Here is a 22782-nt window from a genome sequence, read left to right as displayed (position 1 = left end):
TTTCTTTCAAAAAGTGGAAAATGTGGGAAAATAGAAAATCTGCCCAGCCTGGGTTCAGATACCTTTGTGACAATGGGGCGAGGTATACCAGCTCTTCTTTAAGGGGTGTGCACTCTCATTTCCTAACCTCCTCACTGTCCTGTGATCTCACGCCCAGCTTTAAGTTAACTCCTGGCCCGGGCAAGCTGATTTGGGACTCCTGATTGACATGGTCAGGAAATGGAGAGAGAATTTGGTGCTTTCTGGCTTCATCAGCACCGATGACCTAATTCAGGAGCAGGCCTGAAATCCTGTTGGCCTCCCTCAAGAGGAGGTTGAGAAATGAAGGCTATTGTATTTGGACCCTGATAATCTTCAGGCAGTGCATTTGCCTGATTCTAATGGCTTCTAAAGTGCCCCTTAGCAGTCGGTTAGATAGTGACTCCTAAGCTTACGGCTCCCAGATGGGTCATTCTCTGATCATAAGAGATCAGGCAGCAGTTCAAGCAGAGAGTCAGACAGGAAATCATCTTCGAACTCTTCAGGTTGTCTGCTGTGTCCTTTGGAAATAGAAAAGAATAATTGTCCAGAATGTCCTTTTTTTGGTAATTTTTCAAGCACCCCCTGAAAATACTTGCCTCCACGCTTCTCACTCATCCAAACATTAAATTACCCATAATAACCATACTTTCTTCTGGGCAATCCAAGTACTTTAAACCAGAATTATAATTTCTTAAAAAAATTAATAATGGAAGGTAGTAGTATTTCCTTTTCATAGGTGGAGAAACTGAAATACTAAGAGGTCCAGTGATTGACTTGGAAGGCCTGAGGCATGTCAGTAGGACGTTGGTGATTAAGCTTTAGGACATCTGCCCCAGCACAAGTGTTACTCAGGTGCAGAGAATATTTTGTGTTACAGGTTGACGGCTGGTCCATTTTTTCCTGGGAATTTCACCATTGTTGTTGTACATCTTTGTGAGTTAGCACTACACAAATGTTTGTAAAACAATTTGGCTTAGCATGGACACTTTTGCTTCAAGAAAATGGAAATAGATGTTTTTTTTATAAATTATGAAAGTGATGTGTGAGTGTTGTCAAAAGCACAGACAATATGGAAAAATAAAAAGAGAAACATAAAAGCTACCTATCGTTCTACGCAGAGTGATAGCAATTGTTAAGACTTTGGCATATGCTCCTCCTAATATTTTTTATGTATATAGTCACTAATAATGCAACTACACTGAGAAACACGTATATGTACTCAGGATCATAACACACAAACTTTTTTTTTTTTTAAAGATTTTATTTATTTATTTGACAGAGAGAGACACAGCGAGAGAGGGAACACAAGCAGGGGGAGTGAGAGAGAGAGAAGCAGGCTTCCTGCAGGGCAGGGAGCCCGATGCGGGGCTCGATCCCAGGACCCTGGGATCATGACCCGAGCCGAAGGCAGACGCTTAACGACTGAGCCACCCAGGCACCCCAACACACAAACTTTTATAACATTACTTTTTCTCTTAAAATAACTCCTAGGAATCTTTCCATGTCAATTATATGGATCCTCCTCATCATTTTAAAAGGCCACAGTATTTCATTTTCATTGTATACATACTCTTTCATAATTTAACTAGTCAGTCTCCTATTGATAGACATTTTCTTTGATAACTTTAATTTTTGTTTAGTTTTTTTTTTTTTTGCAGTGACTAAACAATGCTGCCCGAAGTATCTTTGCACAGTTGCCTGACTATTTCCTTAAGGAAGAGCACTAGAAATAGACATTTGTATTGAGACAAATATTTTTAAAGCTTTTCGTAGATATCGCCATATTGCTTTTAGAACTTGACGAATTTATACTTTCATCAACAGGGTATGGTAATGTGACCAAAAAAAAGAGCTTTTTAAATGCTTTTTTTTTCTTCTTTTTTTAGCTCTACAGTTTGGGGAGAAGAAACGCAAGAGAGGAGTTTCATTCCAAACGGTTGCATCTCTGCATAAAGTAATTTTTAATTGCATCTATTCATATATTAACTGCCTCACAATATGCATATGTTATTACTTATTTGAAATTTCACATCTTCAAATAAGGGAAACGTATCTGAAGTTAGCCAAGTTGGAAAAGTTGAAGTTTATCTTGATATTAATGGGCTTTAGTGGACACTGCTGGTGCCCCACCTAGATCCCCCCTATCAACCCAACACCCATCTTCTAGCTGATGAGAATGGTGGCTGATAACAACTCACAGGTCCCAGAATTGCCACTGGTCAAATGGGAAGCTAAACTATCTCCTTACTCACCCCTCCAGACTCTGACTCTTTTCTTGCCTCAAGGTGGGGACCAACTATGGTGCAATTGGTATATTTGTGCTCAGAGCTCCTGCAGGGATCACATTCAGCTTTGAATCCATATCATTGCTTTTTTCTTCCCCCACCCTATCCTCCTTCTCAAGTAAATCCCTCAAATCAGAATCCCCAACTCAGATTCTGCTTCCAGAAAATCTGACCTTAGAAAAACTTTGCATACAGAAAACTTGAGAAACAATTTATGTGTTCAATTTGTTTGATTGCCCAGCCATAAATTATTGCTACCAAATTCAAAACAGGTAGATAAGATTCACAACAGAACTGCATCTGTCAGATAAATATTGACTTGCCATAGGAAAGAAATAATGTATGGTTTGGTAAGAGAAGAATGTTTAATTCATTATTTTATTGTTGATATGCATCTTGGCTTTATGATTAAGTTGATGGAGACAATTGTGAGGTAGATTGGTGTTTTTAATGATTTGCAAAGTGATTTTGTGTTTGTTATGGTCTCTATTTAAGGAAAACCTAAATAAATTGATGACTAAGCTGAAATCAACAGCACCTCATTTTGTGAGATGCCTAAATCCCAATGTGAACAAAATGCCAGGTAAGAACTAGGCTTCTTTGTAATCCACACTAGGAAATACATTTGATTCAAGCGATGTTGAATGTCTTTTTAAGAAAATTTACCAGTTCCTTTTATATAAGGGTAGATTTCAGATAGAAAAATGAAAGTAACTTAAAAGTTAGGTCTTCAGAACCTCAAGATTGCTTTTGAATTGAGATTCGAGTGGACACACAGAAGGAATTCACAAAACCAAGTCAACTGGGTAACATTAGAATGCTTGATATTACCATTTAAATTCCTCCTTGAATTTCATGCTAAAACCTGGTTGAGCTTCTATGCCATTGTCAACAAGGGCAAAGTATAATAAAAGGGATTAGATAATCGATGGAGGAATCAAGGTAGATGTTTCAGCATAAAGGAAATTATTTTGTCTGAATTATCTAAATTGACCATAAAAACAGTTCCTAAATCCATTTCTAATTTTTAAGAACTCCCTCTAGCCTTCCTTGCCAATATTAATATCTTCCCTCTCCCTAACAGCACCCATCTCTTTAGTTACATACTTCTGAGCGGTGGATAGTTCTTTTTTTTTAAGGTTTCTCCCCCCCACCGCCCACAGCAGTTTTATTGAGATATAATTGGTGTACAGCACTACAATATAAATTTAAGGTATACAGCATAATGATTTGACTTATATATATCGTGAAATGATTACCAAGTTTAGTTAACATCCATTATCAAACATTGATAATTTTTTTCCTTGTGATAAGAACTTAGGATTGACTCTCTTAACTTTATTATCTTGATGCTTAACTTTTCAAGTATACCATACAGCAGTGTTAATTATACTCATCATGTTGTATATTGCATCCCTACTACTTATTTATCTTATGACTGGAAGTCTGTGCCTTGCGACCACCTTGGTCCAATTCCACCCCCCGCCCCGACCTCCTGTTTCTGATAACCTCAAATCCACAAATCTAATCTCTTTTTCTATGAGTTTGTTTGTTTTTATGTTCCACATATAAACAAGATCATACAGTATTTGTATTTCTCTGCCTGACTTATTTCACTTAACATAATGACCTCAAGGTCCATCCATGTTGTTGCATATGGTGGGACTTTCTCCTTTTTTATAGGAGAATAATATTCTCCTTTATAGGAGAATAATATCTCCTTTATAGGAGAATAATATTCCATTGTGTATGTATGTATGTATGTGTGTGGGGTGTGTGTGCGCATGCACACATACATCTTCTTTATCCATTCTTCTGTCCCGTAAACACTTAGGTTGTTTGCATGTCTTGGCTATTGTGCTGGATAATTTTTTTGATGAATAGATGGTGGTAGGTGGGTGGTAGTGAATTATTTTTTGTTTTTAATTGCCAAACCAAAGTTTTTACAGATATTAACTACATGGACTATTTTCCATACATCATGGGTTTGAAGATTCTCAGACTTCTTTTTGGAAGCCTCTGACCCTCCCCCCCTCTCATGCTGTCTCTCTCTTTCATTACAGGCTTCTATAAAACTTGGTCAGAGGCTGTCAGCTTCAAAGTTGTGTAGATGATACACGCTTATGTCTTCAGAGCACTAATCACCCTTGGAATATATAGCTAGCCAGATGCTGCTGATTCGAATTTCTGAGGTTCTATAGTATCTTGCATTTTTATTAACCTCCTGTAATTAGGACCCTACTCTTGACAGCCTGTGACCTATTTTGGGAAAGTGTGATACTAAACAATGATGCTGCAGTTTGGGTTTTTGCAACACAAACACTTCATGTTCATTGACGCTGTATGTTTTTGCCTCATTGTTTCTTATCAGCTGGGTTTCTGAATGCATCTAGGGACACTGCTTCCATTTGGCAAGAAATCTAATTAGCTGCCTCTATTTTGGAGCAATTCTGTTACCTATTAGAGTTGTCTCCCGTCGAGTCAGCTCTGATTTCAGCAGTTGATTTTTATTTTTTAAGTCATAAGACAAAGTCCTAAGAAAAGTTGCATGATCTAATCCAGACAGTTTTTCATATGTACTTAAAGGGAATGAGCATCTTTGATCTTTTGGGGTCATAGAGTTCCACTTGTTCTCTTTCTTATAGATCATCTGCTTCTGTCTATGAAAGGGATTGGAGGACAGGAATATGGATATATGGCTTACAGTTTATTTCTGTGACCCTGGACATAAGCAGAGATTCATCTCATTTCCATTTTTCTTATAATACTCTCGTAGGGCTTTTGTGTTAGGAGGAACGCTACTTGGCTTCTTCCAGAAGATTTGCTGAAAGCCAGACACAGTGGCTCCTTCAAAGGTTTTTCAAAGGCTTTTCTCAGAGATTGCAGCTGCAGCTCTAGTAGGGCTTCATCTGATAAACGAGGAGGTGATAGGATGATGCTTATGCTATAGAACAAAACTTAGGTGCTGTCAAGATAATAAGGAGAGAATATAGGCTGGGATGTGACCAAGTCCTTTGTAAGGCAAAAGAGTAAACAGAATTTTGTGGCTGTGCTCATCTTCTCCTTTCTTTGTATTCTCCCATTCTTGTAATCCCTTCCCCTTTCTACTTGGAGGTGGCAGTTCCCTTTTGTGTTCTTATACCACTCACTAGCTGGTTTTCAGCCAGAGAAAAGATGTAATACCAGCTCTTTATAATCCTAGCAAAAATGTATTCTTTTTCATCTTCTAGGTGTATTTGCTTATAAAACTTGACAAACCATGAGTTAAAGGGTTCATTCTGTGTTAAAGGAATTTCAGGCAAATCCTATTTGGAGACTTGCATGATAGGATGGGTACTGTGAGTGCCATCAGTCTGGGAGTGAGTGAACTCCTATTACCTATTACATTAGAGAACACCAAATTCAAACTTTTTTTTAAATCACAAGATGCACCAATTAGGACAAGATCTTGGGTAGTAGTTCTTTTGGACACAGACTGAGAGCGACCCTTTCTCTTCAGGTGTATTGGACCCTTACTTGCTTCTGCAGCAGCTGCGTTGTAATGGTGTCTTAGAAGGAACCAGGATATGCTGTGAAGGTTTTCCGAACCAACTGCTGTATGCTGATTTTAAACAAAGATAAAAAAAATACATCCCAGGATCTGAGGAGCCCAAGGCAGCCCATTCGCTTTTCCTCCATTTCTGAGTATTTAGGTATGCATTGTTTGTTTGGTTGATGTCCTCCAGACTACAGATCGATGTGTTTTGGTGGTGGTGAGATATATGATGACAGAGTTCCATTATTACTTCCCCTTAAATCCAACATCCATGTAGCTGTAATATCCTTAAATCTCTATTAACGGATAATAGACCCACATATAGAAGAAATATATACAGAAGAAAGACATGGAGGCCGAATTGAATTTCTGAAATGTTGTATGTACTTAATCGTAGCTGCCTTCCAAGCAGGCTGTTGTTGTACTAGCAAGCCTGTGATAGAAAGGAAGCCAGCAGGGTGTGTGGCAGGAGGCAGGAGAGATATTTCTGCTTTCTATTTTCTGAAGTCCAAAAGTATAAATTATAGGTCATCAAGCAAATTTGAGCAAAGTATGGTAGTGAAGAAATAGTACCTGCCTTGGGATTAAGAGGCATATTTCTAGTTCTCCGCCAGCTCACCATCAGGGTGAAGAAATCCTGGATGTTCAGTTATCTTATCTGTACGATAGAGATACTTAAGCCTGCCTCTTTCCCTCCCCTTGCTTCCCAATCTCTCCTTCCCTCCCTAATTGAGCAGAGGATCAAATGATGTTGTCTCTGAAGTACTATGAAAAGGACAAACTATATGCCAAAGTAAGGGATTACTGCTTGTATCCTCATTATTATTGCCAAGAGTTTTGTGAAAATCGAACATATTGATAGGGGAGGTACCAGTGTGTACCTCCTTTACCTCACTTGTTCAAATTATTCTTTATTTGAATCATATGACCTCTCTGACCCCAGGATTTATTCTTTATCTATTTTAAATTAGGTACTGCATTCTGAACCCAAGGGCATTTCCAAAGAGTAAGTTTGTAAGCAGCAGAAAAGCAACTGAGGAATTACTTGTCTCATTGGAGATAGACCATATCCAGTACCACTTTGGAATCACTAAGGTAACCAGAAAACTAGGAAGAATGCATTTGGAGAAGAGTGGGAGGAAAGAGTGTGTATCTTAAAATACCCATGAAAGTGCAATGATAAGACATTCTACAGTTCTTGTGACCACAAATAACACATACAGAGCTCAGTTGAAAGTGGAGACTTCAACGCTATTTGAGAGAAAACTCAATGCTTCTTAAACCTCACTCCTGACTACATTTACATTTTTATAATTATTCATCTAAGTAAGTTTGTGCCAAGACATAAAATATTGAATCAACCTTAGTGTGCTAAAAAAAGTGCATAGACATCAGAGCTAGAAAAAGGTAAATCAACTTACTGGAATGAACTGCTTATCTGTGTGTAAACGGATTCATCCACAAGTACTCTTCTGGGGAATTAATTCTAGAAGACTGTATGAATAATTAAAAGTGTTAAGGTCAACCCCACTATCCAAAAAATTAATCCACAGTGAAGTTCCTTAAATGTGGTTTGCTAAATTCTGCTTTGTCTTAGATGATTTTGATATGATCCACATATTATGGGAAACTTCTAATAGATTTGGTTTGATTTGATAGTCAACATCAGGTTGTTCCTAATTGACATCCATAGAAGGACCAAATTATTAGAAAGGGAATTGGAGGGCCTAGGGTGAAAAGCTCACAGAAAAAGGAACTCCACAGGACATGATTATAAAATGTTATTTGACTCCCACATTTTGAGTACCTGAGAATCTGTTTCTGGTGTTTGTTGTTTCTGCTGATTTCCTCTACTGGTCCCTTGTTTCCCTATGGGCTTAGTTATTTTTGCTGTATACTACTAATCTTGACTAGGACTAGCATAAGGCAAGAGAGCCTCCTAAGGCACAAAGTTTAAGAAGGTACTCATTATCAGGGTTATGTAAGTACTGACTTATACAACCCTGAAAGTGAGTGCTTCCTTAAAATTTGTGCATGACCCCTCACTCACCTCGTCTTGGCCATTACTAATAATTCTTGAAAAGGTATTTGTGTGAATTCTTTATTGCCTAAGACAAAGTCACTTTCTCTAGAGAAGAGATCAGCAAACTTTGGCCTAAGGGCCATTTCCATGGCCTATTTTTAATATGGCCCATTAGTTAAAAATCGTTTGACATTTTAAAATGGTTGTTTTTTAAAAAGAAGGGGGAAAAGGAAGAGGAGGAGAAGATGAAGAAGATTCTGTAGATCTATGAAAATTCTATGTGATCTGTAAAGCCCAAAAATATTTTCTATCTGGTCTTTTACAGAAAAGTTTGCAGGGGCACCTGGGTGGCTCAGTCAGTTGAGCGTCTGCCTTCGGCTTGGGTCATGATGCCTCGGAGGGAAGCCTGCTTCTCCCTCTCCCGCTCCCCCTGCTTGTGTTCCCTCTCTCGCTGTGTCTCTCTCTGTCAAATAAATAAATAAAATCTTAAAAAAAAAAAGAAAAGAAAAGAAAAGTTTGCAGACCACTGTCTGGCACTTCAGAGCACTGCCTGGCTGGGTCTAAAAATTTAAACCAGGTTCCGTCGTCAACCTATACATTATTAACAGATAAGGAGAACAGTCTATGCTCTTAAGGAACCAAAATAACCACAGGATTAAATAAAATATTTTTGCAAACTTTAGATTTCTAAAACCAAACTTTAGATCTAGAGTGTACATTTTGCACATTGAGTAAAACTTAACAAGAAAGACAACCAACCAATGAATACACCAGCTGTTCATACAGTCATTCAGGAGACATGTAATGAATACCCATTATGAGTGGAACTAGCATCTGACTTATTTCTTTTTGGTGTTTTTAAAAACTGGCCTTCTGGAACAACTGGAAGCAATGAGAGATGAGAGACTATCTAAAGTCTTCACATTGTTCCAAGCCAGAGTACGGGGCAAATTGATGTGAATCAAGTTCCAGAGGATTCTGGAGGAGAGGTATGATATGCCTACCCTACACACCCACTACCAAAGGAACGGTGTACCTGAATCAATGCGACCTTAGCTCATTATCTTGTAATAGGTCAGTGTAAAGGGCTGCCACCTCTGCTTAGGCTGGGACTTCACTGAAAATTTTTAAATCCTGGAACACCAAACAGAGCACCAAGGGCTTTTATTGCTTTATCTAACCAAGTATAACATAATTCAGATATTTCTTGTATTGTTTCTGGGCTTCCCTTTGGAGGAACTCTTTATAGTCAAGGAAGTCTGGATCTCTGAGGGTGGCGTGACTCTACAATTCCTAACAGGAGCAGACCTGGAAAGGTTTGCATGCATCCCACAGCCAACTCTAGGGAAATTTGCTGCAGAGTGAGGAGGTGTTCCGACCACTTTACAACCTCCCCTGGGTCAGAAACTGTGACTCTTGGTGATATGTAATCCTAACTCTCTTATTTCATTTCAGGCAGGTTCACTAGGGACATTTATCACCACATTTGGACACGAAGGTGTAGGTTTTGTCTATTCTTTAAGAGAATTGTGGAAAACAAGCTAGCAAAATTTCCAAACAAAGGGATCGTGAGCAAGAGATTCTGCAGTTTTTGTTTTTACTTTTTCTACGGTGTAGTTTACCTTCTGGAGAGAGGTCCACAGATCTTGGTATAACTTGTTTAATTGACTGTCTGTTAATTCCTTCTGTTTTTCCGAAGAAGAAAAAGATCATTACATGGTGATATCAAAGGTATTAGAGAGACCTTTCCTAAAGAATCTTCTGTGACTCATATCATGCTCAGTAAGATATGGGAATTGATGGGAGTTTGGGGATCAGAAGACATGTCTTCTAGGACTAGTTATGTAAATCTGGGTAAAACTCTTAATTTCTATATAGTTTGCTTCCTTCATCTGTAAAATGAGGCCTTTTTAAAAATTTTTATTTATTCATTTGAGAGAGAGAGACAGAGAGCACAAGCAGGGGGAGAGGCAGAGGGAGAGGGAGAAGCAGGGAGCCTGACACGGGGCTTGATCCCAGTACCTGGAGATCATGACTTGAGCCGAAGGCAGACTCTTAACCAACTGTGCCACCCAGGTGCCCCATGTAAAATAAGGTCTTTACTATCCATTCCTTCTAAATCATAGGATGGCTTTAAACAATTTTTTTTAATTTTTAAATTTTTTAAAGATTTTTATTTATTTATTTCAGACAGACAGAGAGAGAGAGAGCACGAGCATGTGCCCGAGCAGGGAGAGGGGGCATGGGGGGATGGGGCAGAGGGAGAAGCAGGCTCCTGGCTGAGCAGGGAGCCCGATACAGGGCTTGATACGAGGACCCTGGGATCATGACCTGAGCTGAAGGCAGGTGCTTAACCGACTGAGCCACCCCCGGCTTTAAACAATTATTATAAAATATTTCAAACACACAAAAAATACAGAAAATATTCTAATGCACACTCATGGAGCTTATCATCAAAGTTTAGCAGTTCCTAACATTTTCTTTATAATCACTCACAATTTAAAAACATTTACAAAATTGAAGCCCCTTGTGTATTTCTCCCTTGATCCAGATCCTGAATTTGTGTTATCATTTCATGTTTCATTCATGTTTCATATACAAAACATATAAAGGTATGTTTTCATACCTTTAACATATTTTTCTGTAGTTGCTCACAACATTAAAAAAAATAAATTAACAGATACAGTTGAAGCCCCTTGTCTATTTCTGCCTTGATCTGAATCCTATGGAGATAGGCAGATATCCTTAAAAGGTTACATGAATTTGCCTGTTTTCAGTCTTCACATAAACAATATTCTGTATATATTATCCTGAAATTTGTTCTTTATATTCAGTACTATTTTTGAAATTTATTAATGTTGATAAATCTAGTGCTAGATTATGGATTTTAACTGCTATATAGTATTCCATTGTACAAATACACCATGATTTATTTATCCATTTTCTAACTCAAGTAAATTTAACTCATTTATAATTTTTTGCTATTTGGAACAGCTCTGTAGTGTCATTTTTGTAAATGTCTGCCCCTGCACATATGCGGGAGTTTCTTGAGGGCAGTGTTACTTAAAATGCTGGTTCATGCTCTGAGAGTTTGTGGGTAACAGCTGGTGAGGCCTGCACTTTCAGTAGCTTTTCTCTAGGGTATGAATTAGTAGATTTTGGCCTACACACCACTTCATGAGATATTGCTAAAATGCTTTCCAATTTACTCTTCACCAGAAGTGTATAAAAGTCCCATTGCTCTATATTGTTGCCAACTTGTGGTATTTTGGACTTCAAAAACTTTTGCCAAACCTTGTCGTATTTCTGACTTTGGGGAAAGCTAGCATTTCCCTTTTAAGAAGATGTTGACTGTAGATTTTTCTTTTTGTAGGTATGATATATTGTGTGGAGGACATTTATTCTATTTTATCAGGAAAATGGTTAAATTCTTTTTCTGCATCTGGTGAAATAATTGCATAGTTTTTTCCCATTGACCTATAAGTGTATTGAATTATATTAATAGATTTTTTAAAATGTTAAACCCACTTTGTTTTTGAAATATCTTTTTCATACAATGATGGGTTTGGTTATAGTATTATCATGAGGATTTTTGCAACATTGTTCATGAGTAAGTTTGGTAATTTTTTTTCTCCTACTACATTATCTGACTTTGGATCAAGATGACCTCAACATTATAAAACAAGTGGGGAATGTTTCCTCTTTTCAAAACATGAAACAATTTATTTTGATTATCTGTTCCTTGAATGGTTAGTAAAATTTGCCTGTAAAACCACGTAAATCTGGTGATGGGGTTTTTTGATAGATTTTACAATTTTGATTCCATTCATTTAACAGTTGCAGGCCTATTGAGATTTTCCTTTCTTCTGGAATCAGTTTAGATGAGTTTCTTTAAAAAAATTGTACATTTCTTTTAAATTTTCCAATTTGCTAGATTATGATTTTTAATCTCTATCATAGCTATAATTATATTTCTAAAGCATAATCCTGGATTATTATATTCTTAAAATATTATTTCTAGTATTGTTTATTTCTGCCTTCTCTCCTTTTTCTTGATCATTTATGTCAGACGTTTATTTAGACTATCTAATAAATCACCTTTTTCTCATTTTGTATTTTATTCTAATTTATTAGTTTCTGATCCCTTCTTTATTCTTTCCTTCCTTCCACCTGCTTTGGACTTATTATTAATTCACAATTTTTTTCAATGTGTCTAATCAGCTGCTTAATTCTCCTATTGAGTGTTTGATTTAAATGACTATATTTTCCAGTATTAGATATTTTATTTGGTCCTCTTTCAAATCTTTCTGCCCTTTTATCATAATGGCTTATTTCTTTCTTGTTTTTTCAAGTCTTTCCTCTATGCCTTTAAGAATTTTTAACAATTATTTTATGGTCTCCACCAGATTGTTCAATTGTTTGAAATTCTTGGGCGGTTAATCAAACTTTTTATTATAGTTGCTCACCCTCACTGATGGTTGATTTTTTTTCTATATGTGTTTTGTAATTTTGAAGCGTAAGCTCATCTTCAAAGGGACTTTAATAATAGAATCTCTGATGCTTGATTTTAGGGTATTTACTTCAGCGCACATTTGCATTTTCCTTTCCCGAAAGCCCAATGGGTATTTATTACCAGTGTAAAAAATGATGGTGCTGAATTTTTACATACATCTGCACTGATCAGATAGTATAATTTAAACCTCACACATCCCAGTGGTGCTGGTCCATGATAAAAAAAAACCTCCTGGAGTAGAATTTTTTCTTTACCCTGAGCCCAGAACAAATCAGATGTATTTCTCTTTGACATCACTTTGTGCCGGTGGTGAATTTTTTAATTTTTATTTTCATGAAGGGTGATGTTCTTTGAAAGTCTCAGACTGTCTCTTTATCCATGTGGATATAAACATACAAATCCCTACAATACCAAGACTAGATCCCTCCTTCCATGAAGATGGCCAAGCTATACACACATTGATTTTTCGTTAAGGTTTTCTGCTCCCTCTTTCTTTCTTAGCCTCTTTCAGGCTCAGTTCTCATTGAAAGGATGTGTGCAGTGGGAATATTTTGGGGGCATCTGGCCCACAATATTGCTAGCCCCAGAAATCCCTCATAGGGCTTTTGCCAGAATCAAGTGAGAGCCCAGATGTAGAAGCGCTTTGAAGACTAATAAGAAATTTTAATGACTCCTCAAAAGATATGCTTCTTAAGGATCTTAATTGGGAAAATGGCTCTCCTATTGTCTGGGTTAATTTGTTTGTCTTTATTCTCTCTTGATTTAGGGATGCACTTCTTTTGACCCAGCGGAACCTAAGAGTTTTCATGGCTGTGAAGACCTGGCCCTAGATGAGGCTCTTCTTCAAGATCAAGCCTCTTGTTAAATCTGCTGGAATGGGAAAGGAGATAGCTGCTCTGAAGGAGGAGTGTGTGCAACTGCAAAAAACCTTGGAGAAATCGGAGTCTCGGAAGAACTGAAAGCAAAGCAGTTCTCCTTCATTAGGGAAAAGAATGACCTGCTTCTTCAGCTGCAGGCTGTGAGTGGCCCCACCATTTGTTCTTCACATCAAGTTTTTAATTAGAGTCCCTTGTTTTGCAGGCAGTGTTCACTCGAGAAAAATGAGGCATGTGCTTTTCAAATACTATAGCATTTCACCAAACACAATGGAAACACTTTAGGAGACACCCTGTTTCGTAGTGAAATGATTTCATTGGCAGGATGTCTTTGAAAAGGGAACAAACTCTTAGATGGGTTTTAACTATATAAAAGCACCACAATCTATCATGGGAGCCAAGAAGCTCTGAGTCTTAATTTAAATTTTGTGTGATCCATTAGCAAATCAAAAGACAGGATTTAGTAGATCCTGAGAAAAGCTTTACTGAAATCTTCAGGATTATTGCAGTATGCTTCTAGTTGTTTTCCTGATTTTGATCTCTCTACTTCCCCTACCCTAGTCCAAATCAACTTCACTAATCAGTCCAATTCTTAAAAGAGCAGCTCTCAACATTGGCTTTGCCTCAAACTTATTGGTGAAGCATTAAAAAAATAAAAAGAAAGATGCGTAGACCCCACTGTCAGATATTTTGATTAAGCAGGCCCTACGTGGGTTCAAATAATCTATATGGGTGATTCTGCTATCCAGTTAGGATTGAGAACCATTGTCTTAAACAAACATCATGTTGCTTCCCTGATGAATAAGTTTCAGATCCTGCAATATGTGCATTATAGATTCCAGACCCTTGGCCTTGGCACCCGAGCCTCCATCTCCAATCTGATACCGGTGTGCCATTACTCACTGCCTTATACATTCCTCCTCTCTCATCACCAGGACTGCTCTTATCCCCAAACATCCAAAAGGCAGGGATAAGATTTTCTCCACTGTTATATTCTCCACCCCACTTAACCACAGTGCTAAGTTAAAAAATACTGGGTTCCAGTACAACTATATACAATTTATAATACAATTTATACAATACAATTATAGAACATTTTTTCCTGATTTTTGAACTTACAGAAAACAGAGAAAATTTAGTAATTTTAGACTGATCCAAGTTATTCTTTTATCTGGGGGTTATGCTATTCATCAGTGTTCCAAATGGCCATATTTTGCAGATGAATTTCACCCAGGCCCATATTTTTCTTTCTTTTGTTTTTAAAAGATTTTATTTATTTATTTGACAGAGAGAGACACAGCGAGAATGGGAACACAAGCAGGGGGAGTGGGAGAGGGAGAAGCAGGCTTCCCGCTGAGCCCCCCCTACGATGTGGGGCTTGATCCTAGGACCCTGGGGTCATGACCTGAACCGAAGGCAGATGCTTAACTGACTGAGCCACCCAGGTGCCCCCAGACCCATATTTCTGATACACAGTTAACATAATATTGGTTTCAGAATTTTAGTGTATTTCAGCCTCACCTGGGATACTTGTTAGAAATACAAATTCCTGAGCCCCACTCCAAACCTACTTTAAATTCATACTGTGAAAATCACCTTTTGTTTTTTTGTAATATCATGTTTTGTGTGGCTTGGGGGAGAGGCAGCTTTGGATGAGACCTGACCTCCCAGCTTTCATCATTCTTCCTGTCAACAGAGAGAGTGGCCAGTGCTACCTAGGCTGATATGGGAGATAGAAATGGACCCAACTCGTGCAGGGGATGGTAGGTAAAAGCCTGGGATACCTGATAAAGGATCAGCATGAGGAACATGGGAAACCCATGGAAGCCCATGGGGGCAAACCCAGGAAGGCTGAGATGAGTTTAAATTGTAACTGAGATTTTAAAAGTTGACAGAGCTACGACATTATTTTATTATTATATATTTTTAAGGGACACAACTGAACACAGTAGGGATCAAAGAAACAAAGATTCTTTTCAAATCATTCACTTACTCAAAATACCAGCAGAACTGAGTGAACCCATTCTGATTAACATTATTAACTGCTCTCAGGGAAGGAATGTTCCTACTGTTAACCTGCCACACCATTGCTCAGCTGGCCCCCAAATCCTGCTGTCGTGTTTAATGAAGGGATCAATGATGGTCGATTGGACTGTCTTCTTCATTCAGTGACGGTGACCGGTCCAGTACACATACTGAATGGAATAGAGCAAATAAGCATTCTGGTTGTCAACCTGGTGTGAACTAAGATCAAATGTTCCCATTATTTCCTAAACATTGAAAGCTTCTCTGATTTGCATGGACCCTTTCTGCTTTGACGTTTTTGTTTGTTTTTAATTTATCCCTTTTCTTTTGGTCCTCAGTGATTTTGGAGATTTACTATTCTATGCCTTCCCCATCTGTGCCTTTTTGAGCCCCATTTGTTGGCAGATGTCCATTCTTAAGAGTTAGCCAGAAATCAATGGCCTAGAATTTTGCCATTTTCTTCTCTTTTTTCCTCAAATTTTTATTTAAATTCTAGTTAAGATATAGTGTACTATTGGTTTCATATGGTATTGTCTTTTTCTGATTATTTCACTTAGCAGTATACTCTCTAGCTCCATCCATGTCATTGCAAATGGCAAGACTCCTTTTGATTGCTGAGTAGTATTCCATTATATATATATATATATTTACATTATATATATATACTTACATTATATATATATATATACACACCACATCTTCTTTTTCCATACACCACATCTTCTTTTTCCATTCATCAGTCAATGGACATTTGAGCCCTTTCCATAATTTGGCTATTGTTGATAATGCTGCTATAAACACCAAGGTACATGTGCTCCTTCAAATCTATATTTTTGTATCCTTTGGGTAAATACCTAGTAGTTCAATTGCTGGATCATAGGGTTGTTCTATTTTTAACTTTTTGGGGAAACTCCATGCTGTTTTTCAGAGTGGTCGCACCAGTTTGCACTCCCAAACAACTTAAGCCAGGCAAATAGATAGTTAATAAATTGCTGGGGGTGAAGGGAGGAAAATCAGAGTGGGAGAGGAACCATGAGAGACTATGGACTCCAGGAAACAAACTGAGGGTTTCAGAGGGGAAGGGGGTGGAGGGATGGGGTAGCCCAGTGATAGGTATTAAGGAGGGCATGTATTGCAATGAGCACAGGGTGTTATATGCAAATAATGAATCATGGAAAACTACATCACAAACTAATGAAGTACTGTATGGTGACTAACATAATAAAAAATTGCTGGGGGTGCCTGACTGGCTCAGTTGGTTGAGCGGCCAGCTCTTGATTTCAGTTCAGGTCATGATCTCAGGGTCCTAGGATAGAGCCCTGCCTCTGGCTCCACGCTCAGTGGGGAGTCTGCTTGAAGATTCTTTCTCTGCCCACTTGCATACCCCCTTTACTCTCAAATAAATAAATAAATCTTTAAAAAATAATAAATTTCCCAGAGTGGCATATTGCAAAGGATGGATGATGAGGTCTAGAGATGGAAGATGGAGATGTATGTGATGTTGCAATGAGACCTATATTTATTAAGAACTTGCTCACAAAGAAGGGGTCTTATTTAGCCTCTAACACAAATTAGAGAGGTTCAAAGTTATAAAACATTTTTTATAGCAAAAAGGCAATTGACCTCTTCATTTTTTTATTTGACCCATAACATAGGAACAATTGGGTCAATCAATGGAGACTTGGAGGTAGGATATTTGGAAGGATAAAAGGAAAGACTATTTTACACTTGTATAACTTGTGGAAGTTAACACTGGCAGAATCATTGAGGAAAAGATTTTCATTGGAAATAATAGTGAAATCTAGTTAGTAACTTGCAAGTAAAATTTATGAATTCTAAATTCAGCCTATAAATAAAAAATATACAATTCTACTTGTTGAAGATATATATATGTATGTTTATATAAAACAAGTGCATTAGGGCACTTACAATAATATTATAAATATTCAAGTGTCTGCGGGAACATTCCTTTCCTAAAAGACTGTATTCTGAGCAGGTATCAAACCTCAAACTCTATGCCCATGTGGATGCTTCCAGAAGCTGTGAGTTAAGCAGTATGCCACTAAGTTTTGGAGGCATGTTAGATCCTTTAGGCCACCAGGATCCTATTAAGTGCTTTAGAAGAGGTAATCTAATCTACTGAATGGCCTGAAAGATCAAAAGCACCTCCAAGCACAAAGCAACTCCTCTACTTCTCAACAATAGGATCAGGGAAGTGGGAATTTTATTTCACCTGCTGAGGAAAGGCAGGTGAAAGTGCTGGTCACAGGGCAGGCAATTATCTCTTTGCTATGCGTTAAGCAGCATTTTCGTCTAGCTGATAAATTTCCAGCTGTTGGCAACAATTTTCTCCTCATCATGGCAGGAGCAAGAGACCCTGGCAAATGGTGAAGAGCAGTGCGAGCCGCTGATTAAATCCAAGATCCAGCTGGAGGCCAGAGTAAAGGTGCTGTCTGCGCGGGTGGAGGAAGAAGACGAGATAAATTCCGAGCTGACTGCCAGGGGGTAGAAGCTTGAAGATGAATGTTCCGAGTTGAAGAAAGAAATCGATGACCTGGAAACAATATTGGTGAAGTCACAGAAGGAGAAGCGTGCTACAGAGCACAAGGTATTTTTTTGATAATGTTAGGGAGGCCTGGGTGCCCGAATCCCACCCCCCATCGTGTTCCGGTACCAGACTTGCTCGGCTCAAATGAATGAACTCGGTAGCCTGCAACTTTACAGCAGTCCGAGTTGAAACCGGCATAAAATGAAGGGTCCGATGAACTGTACTGTCCCGATTCAAATTTTCATTTCAAATTTATGGAACCCCGCTTAATTTTCCAAAGGAAACATCTTCACTTGTTTCAATCTTTTTATACCCGAAATCTAGTAGAAAGAACAGAATAGTTTCATCGGGCCTCTGAGTACCTTTTTTGGAAGGAGAGCGAGCATGATGCACTTTACTGAAAGGTGATTTGGGATGACAAACCCAGCTCTGTCATTAATTATTTGAAGTTCGACCTTGAAGATGTTAATTCCAGTTACAGATTTTGACATTCCGTTCATTTCAGTTGAGGGTTTTAACTTGTGCCTCTGTGTAAAGATTGAAACTAGCTGAGGAGTCTATCCAACCTCTGATAAACAACTGGTCTCTGGAATGACACTGTAGTTTTGGCAGACGATTAAATAGCAACTCTTGGGCCGTTGGTTCCCTTTCATAAAAAGCATGTGAGCCTGATACAGCCAGCTTCTATTTTTGCATGTTTGAACAGCTGGAACTCTTCTTTCATTGCCACGCTCAGGATCTGAGACACAACAAGATTGCTACGTGCCCCTTGAGTACTCAGAAAACTACCTTTTGTGGTGTTCTTGTTATATAATAATACGACGCTCTGAAACCTGGCCATCAAATAAGCTATCTTGATATCTGCTTTGCCAGAATACCCCATTCCCTAAGTCTCTCTCTGTGTGTGTGTGTGTGTGTGTGTGTGTGTAAGAAAGAGTGAATTTAGAGTTTTTAAAATATATTGGAAATTTAGCTAACTTTGGTTCTTTATGACATTGGATTCCTCTTGAGACTGTACTTGAAACAGCCCTTAGCATTATGCCCACCCTGTCAGTGGAACCTCTAATGCTGCTCTCACTGTCTTCTTCCCACAGGTCAAGAACCTGACTGAGGAAGTGGAGTCTCTAAATGAGGATATGAGCAAACTTAACAGAGTGGCCAAGGTCATGCAGGGGGCCCATCAGCAGACGCTGGACGACCTGCTCACAGAGGAGGACAAACTCAGCAGCCTGAGCAAAGCCAAGTTGAAATTGGAATGGCAAGTACATGAGGTAGGTGGTGTTGTGTCTCGCTAGTTAGCCGTCTGCATGTATACAAACCTCTGATTTTTACTTAATTTATCTCGACAGCTTGGGGAAAACTTAGTAGCATGGCTTGTATCTTTAATATTTAGAAACAGGTTTATTTCTTTTTTTTCCTAAAGATTTTATTTATTTATTTGACAGAGACACAGCGAGAGAGGGAACACAAGCAGGGGGAGTGGGAGAGGGAGAAGCAGGCCCCCCGCAGAGCAGGGAGCCAGATGCGGCGCTTGATCCCAGCACCCCGGGATCATGACCTGAGCCGAAGGCAGACGCTTAACGACTGAGCCACCCAGGCACCCCTGGTTTATTTGTTTCTTGATGTACACTGAACCATTTCTGCGTAAGAGAAGCCCCAGCATGTAATCTGTCAGTTTTTAAATGCAACCTTCACACAACCCTGGGCAGTGGGAGAGGAACATTGAGAGGAATTATAAAGGGTTATCCCTGTAAGTGACTGATTGTTTTTCCCCATAGCTCCCACAGAACCTGGTGTTTTGCCCGACAGATATGCTGGTTCTCTATTTGACACTAGTGTTGAAAGATTAGTTCAAAAGCCCTGTTGTGTCTCCAGTGGTGTGTTGAGGTTTATTTATAATTGAAAGGTATGTAAATCACAAGCTGCGTTCGACCTATGCTTTGGGAAAATACTTGTAAGATTCTAAAGCTGGTGTCCCTGTTCTGCCTCCAAACACCCCGTGAAATAAAGATTTTTTTTTTTTAAGATTTTATTTATTTGCGAGAGAGACAATGAGAGACAGAGAGCATGAGAGGGAGGAGGGTCAGAGGGAGAAGCAGACTCCCTGCTGAGCAGGGAGCCCGATGCGGGACTCGATCCCAGGACTCCAGGATCATGACCTGAGCCGAAGGCAGTCGCTTAACCAACTGAGCCACCCAGGTGCCCAATAAAGATGTTTCAAACCATTCTTCACCGTAGCTTCACCGTTCTTCCTTCCCACCCCCAGCTGCCAGAGCTGATGCGTTCACTCTCTTACTAGTTCCAAAAGCTTAGCCTTTATAAAATTGCTGACAAGGGTGGTGTGGTTTTTTATTCGAATTGCTTCTTTTTCCTCATGTCTTTCTATCAGTTTCCTCTATTACCTGTTAGTTGTCTCAATTCTCTTCCTATTTCCACTGATTGTGTGTCTCACAAAGCCTCAATATGAGGATTTACTGTGTATGTGTGTGCTCGCACGTGCACTCTCGCTCGCTTGCTCGCTTGCTTGCTTGCTCTTTAGCATGCTCTCTCATGCACACACACACTCACTTGTTCTCTCCAGGAGTTCATCTACTTTCAGGTTTTTACACACTCCTTCCAGAAATTCTCCCTCCTCCTCCTGTTTGAATTTCATATATTTTGCTGGTTACAGGAAATAGCTTCTATTGCTGAAAAGTAAACATTTCAATATATCCGTGAACAAATAGCCATACTGTAACTGTTATCTAGCCTCCTGCTAAACCAACCTCAATATTGTTGACAGTGCTAAGTTGACCTGTTGAACTTTTGACAGTTCTGACCACCCTGGTGGGGAACCAGAATCTGACATAATGTTATGGACTAGAAAATAGGAGGTGTGGAAGTCATGCCATGTGAGATGTGTATGAAAGGGTCTGTGATACTGAGTTGGGAGATTCAGGACAGCTGCCTCATATTCATAGATGATTGTGTGGAGATAGATTTTCGTGGTGTTGCTCCAGGGAGCTGAGCTTAGATTCATGGGAAGAATTTACAGAGAATGTTTTGGCTTCTTATGAGGAAGCACTCCTGAGTAAATGGACTTATCCACCCATGAAATGAGCTGCCGTATGAAGAAGTGGGCTTCCCATCAGTGAGAAACAATCAAATAAGGGCTCCCTGGCTTTTATTATTGGCTCCTTTCTTAGGACAGAGCTCATATTCCTTAATCTCCAAAGTTGTCTTTCATCACTGTAATTTCTAGATTTTTTGTTGTCTTATCAATGCATGCAATAGTTAAGATATCTACACAGCTGGGCATCATTTACATAATATGTGCTTGTATTTTTCTTTTTTCAGAAGGTAAGTGTTCATGAAGTATAAACTTTACCAATTTATTTGGCTAAATAATACCTCCTTTTGTCAGCTTGAAGGTCAGGAGAGGAAAGCAAGAATGAACTGTGAGAGGGAAAAGAGCAAACTGGAGGGCAATTTAAAGCTGCAGCGTGTGAGTATGGAGCACCTGGAGAGCGGCCAGGTGCAACTGGCAGAGAAGCTGAGCAAGTAAGCCACCTTGCTGTTGACGCAACATTCCGGAAGACCTTAGGGCGGAAGGAACTGCTCTCTCATGTCATTGATCCTCATGACTCCAGGGCCAGATGTCTTAAGACCTGAAGGGGAAGACAACAAGCCTAGGAAATGATTTTTTTTTTTTTTTTTGCTGGACTTTATTATATGGTTGTAAAAAGAGAGTAAATGCATAATCGAGAAGAATATGACTGAGAAGGTATCTGACTAGCAGGTGGGAAAGAAAGGTGTAAGGCATATGAGATGTGAATTATTGAAATTTGAGGCTACAAGTCCAAAGATAAGAATGGTTCACCTCTTTTACTCATAATGAAACCACTGGAATAAATGTAAATAATAATAATAATAATAATAAAAACCCAATAAAAACAAACCAAAAAACCCTAATGTGAAGTTCAATACAGGCCTCTGGTCACTTTAAAAAAGTTTACCAGATATAACTTCATTGTTATTTATATAGCTTTTCTATCAACTAATTTACCATAGAAATATCCAATCTTAAAATTTAAAGTAAAACATAACAATGAAAATTAGTGGAACTTTCGGCTCACATGAACTTAGGGCAAAATGGGCCCTCAGTTTAGTTTCACTACTCAGTGAAATGGACTTTCTCATCTTGTCTCTTGTCATCCCCTGCTTAGCTAGACTTTAATTCTAACCGTTAGGGATTTTCAAGTTATTGCGAATAGATCAAATAAAAGGGGGAAGCAGTGAGGCCCAAGAGTGAGGTAAGGCCAGGATAAAGCTGGGAACATGTCATTCACTAGGGTTACAGGGAAGAAGAAGAGAGTCAAGTGAGTAGCTATGAGCCTCTGGTTTTTCTGTGTGCATGAGTTGCCATGATACATGCTCATGTTCAGGCTTGATTAATATTCTAAGAAGTTACTGGACTTGATAGATGTTTGGAAAAGAAATAAGTAATCCTATAAATGTGTGGAACTTTGAAACTATGATAGAGGTCCCTGAGCATTCAATTTTAAGATGACGTTTCAGCTCAGCAAAGTGAAGATGATGCCCCATGTCCTTGTAGGCCCTAAGTCAAAGAGCTCTGGCATTTTAGAAATCTGTATTTTTAGAAAGGTACAACCTTAACTATAAAACTTTTTCTCTAAATGGACCTATGTATATATAAAAAATACATGATAAAGGTGGCATTTCAAATTAGTGATGACTGGATAGAGTACTTAATAAATGGTGCTGAGATCATTAGCTATTCATTGTCTGAGATGAAAGTTAAATTTCTACCTCGCACTATTCACACATACAAAATCCAGTTGCATTAAAGAATTAAATGTGAAAACAAGGCTAACCACTAGAAGATGCAGCATTATTTACAATAGCTAAGACACAGAAGCAGCCTAACTGTCCACTGATGGATAAATGGATAAAGAAA

At 38.7% G+C, this 22782-nt stretch overlaps 1 protein-coding gene across 1 annotated transcript in view; it reads left to right on the top strand.

The window, feature by feature from the left end:
- Nucleotides 1-22782, top strand: part of MYH15 (myosin heavy chain 15) — a 148873-nt gene that overhangs the window by 51221 nt on the left and 74870 nt on the right. The window contains 10 exon segments of the mRNA XM_044919496.1: nt 1908-1975; nt 2802-2889; nt 5806-5921; nt 6811-6936; nt 8696-8853; nt 13144-13319; nt 13322-13395; nt 17643-17885; nt 18920-19108; nt 21229-21365. Of these exon segments, the coding sequence (XP_044775431.1) occupies nt 1908-1975; nt 2802-2889; nt 5806-5921; nt 6811-6936; nt 8696-8853; nt 13144-13319; nt 13322-13395; nt 17643-17885; nt 18920-19108; nt 21229-21365 (1375 nt within the window).

This window comes from Neomonachus schauinslandi, chromosome 1 (genome assembly GCF_002201575.2).
Source record: "Neomonachus schauinslandi chromosome 1, ASM220157v2, whole genome shotgun sequence".
Lineage (NCBI taxonomy): Eukaryota > Metazoa > Chordata > Mammalia > Carnivora > Phocidae > Neomonachus > Neomonachus schauinslandi.
Note: the sequence above shows the minus strand (reverse complement) of the source record. Positions and strands in the feature narration are given on the sequence as shown.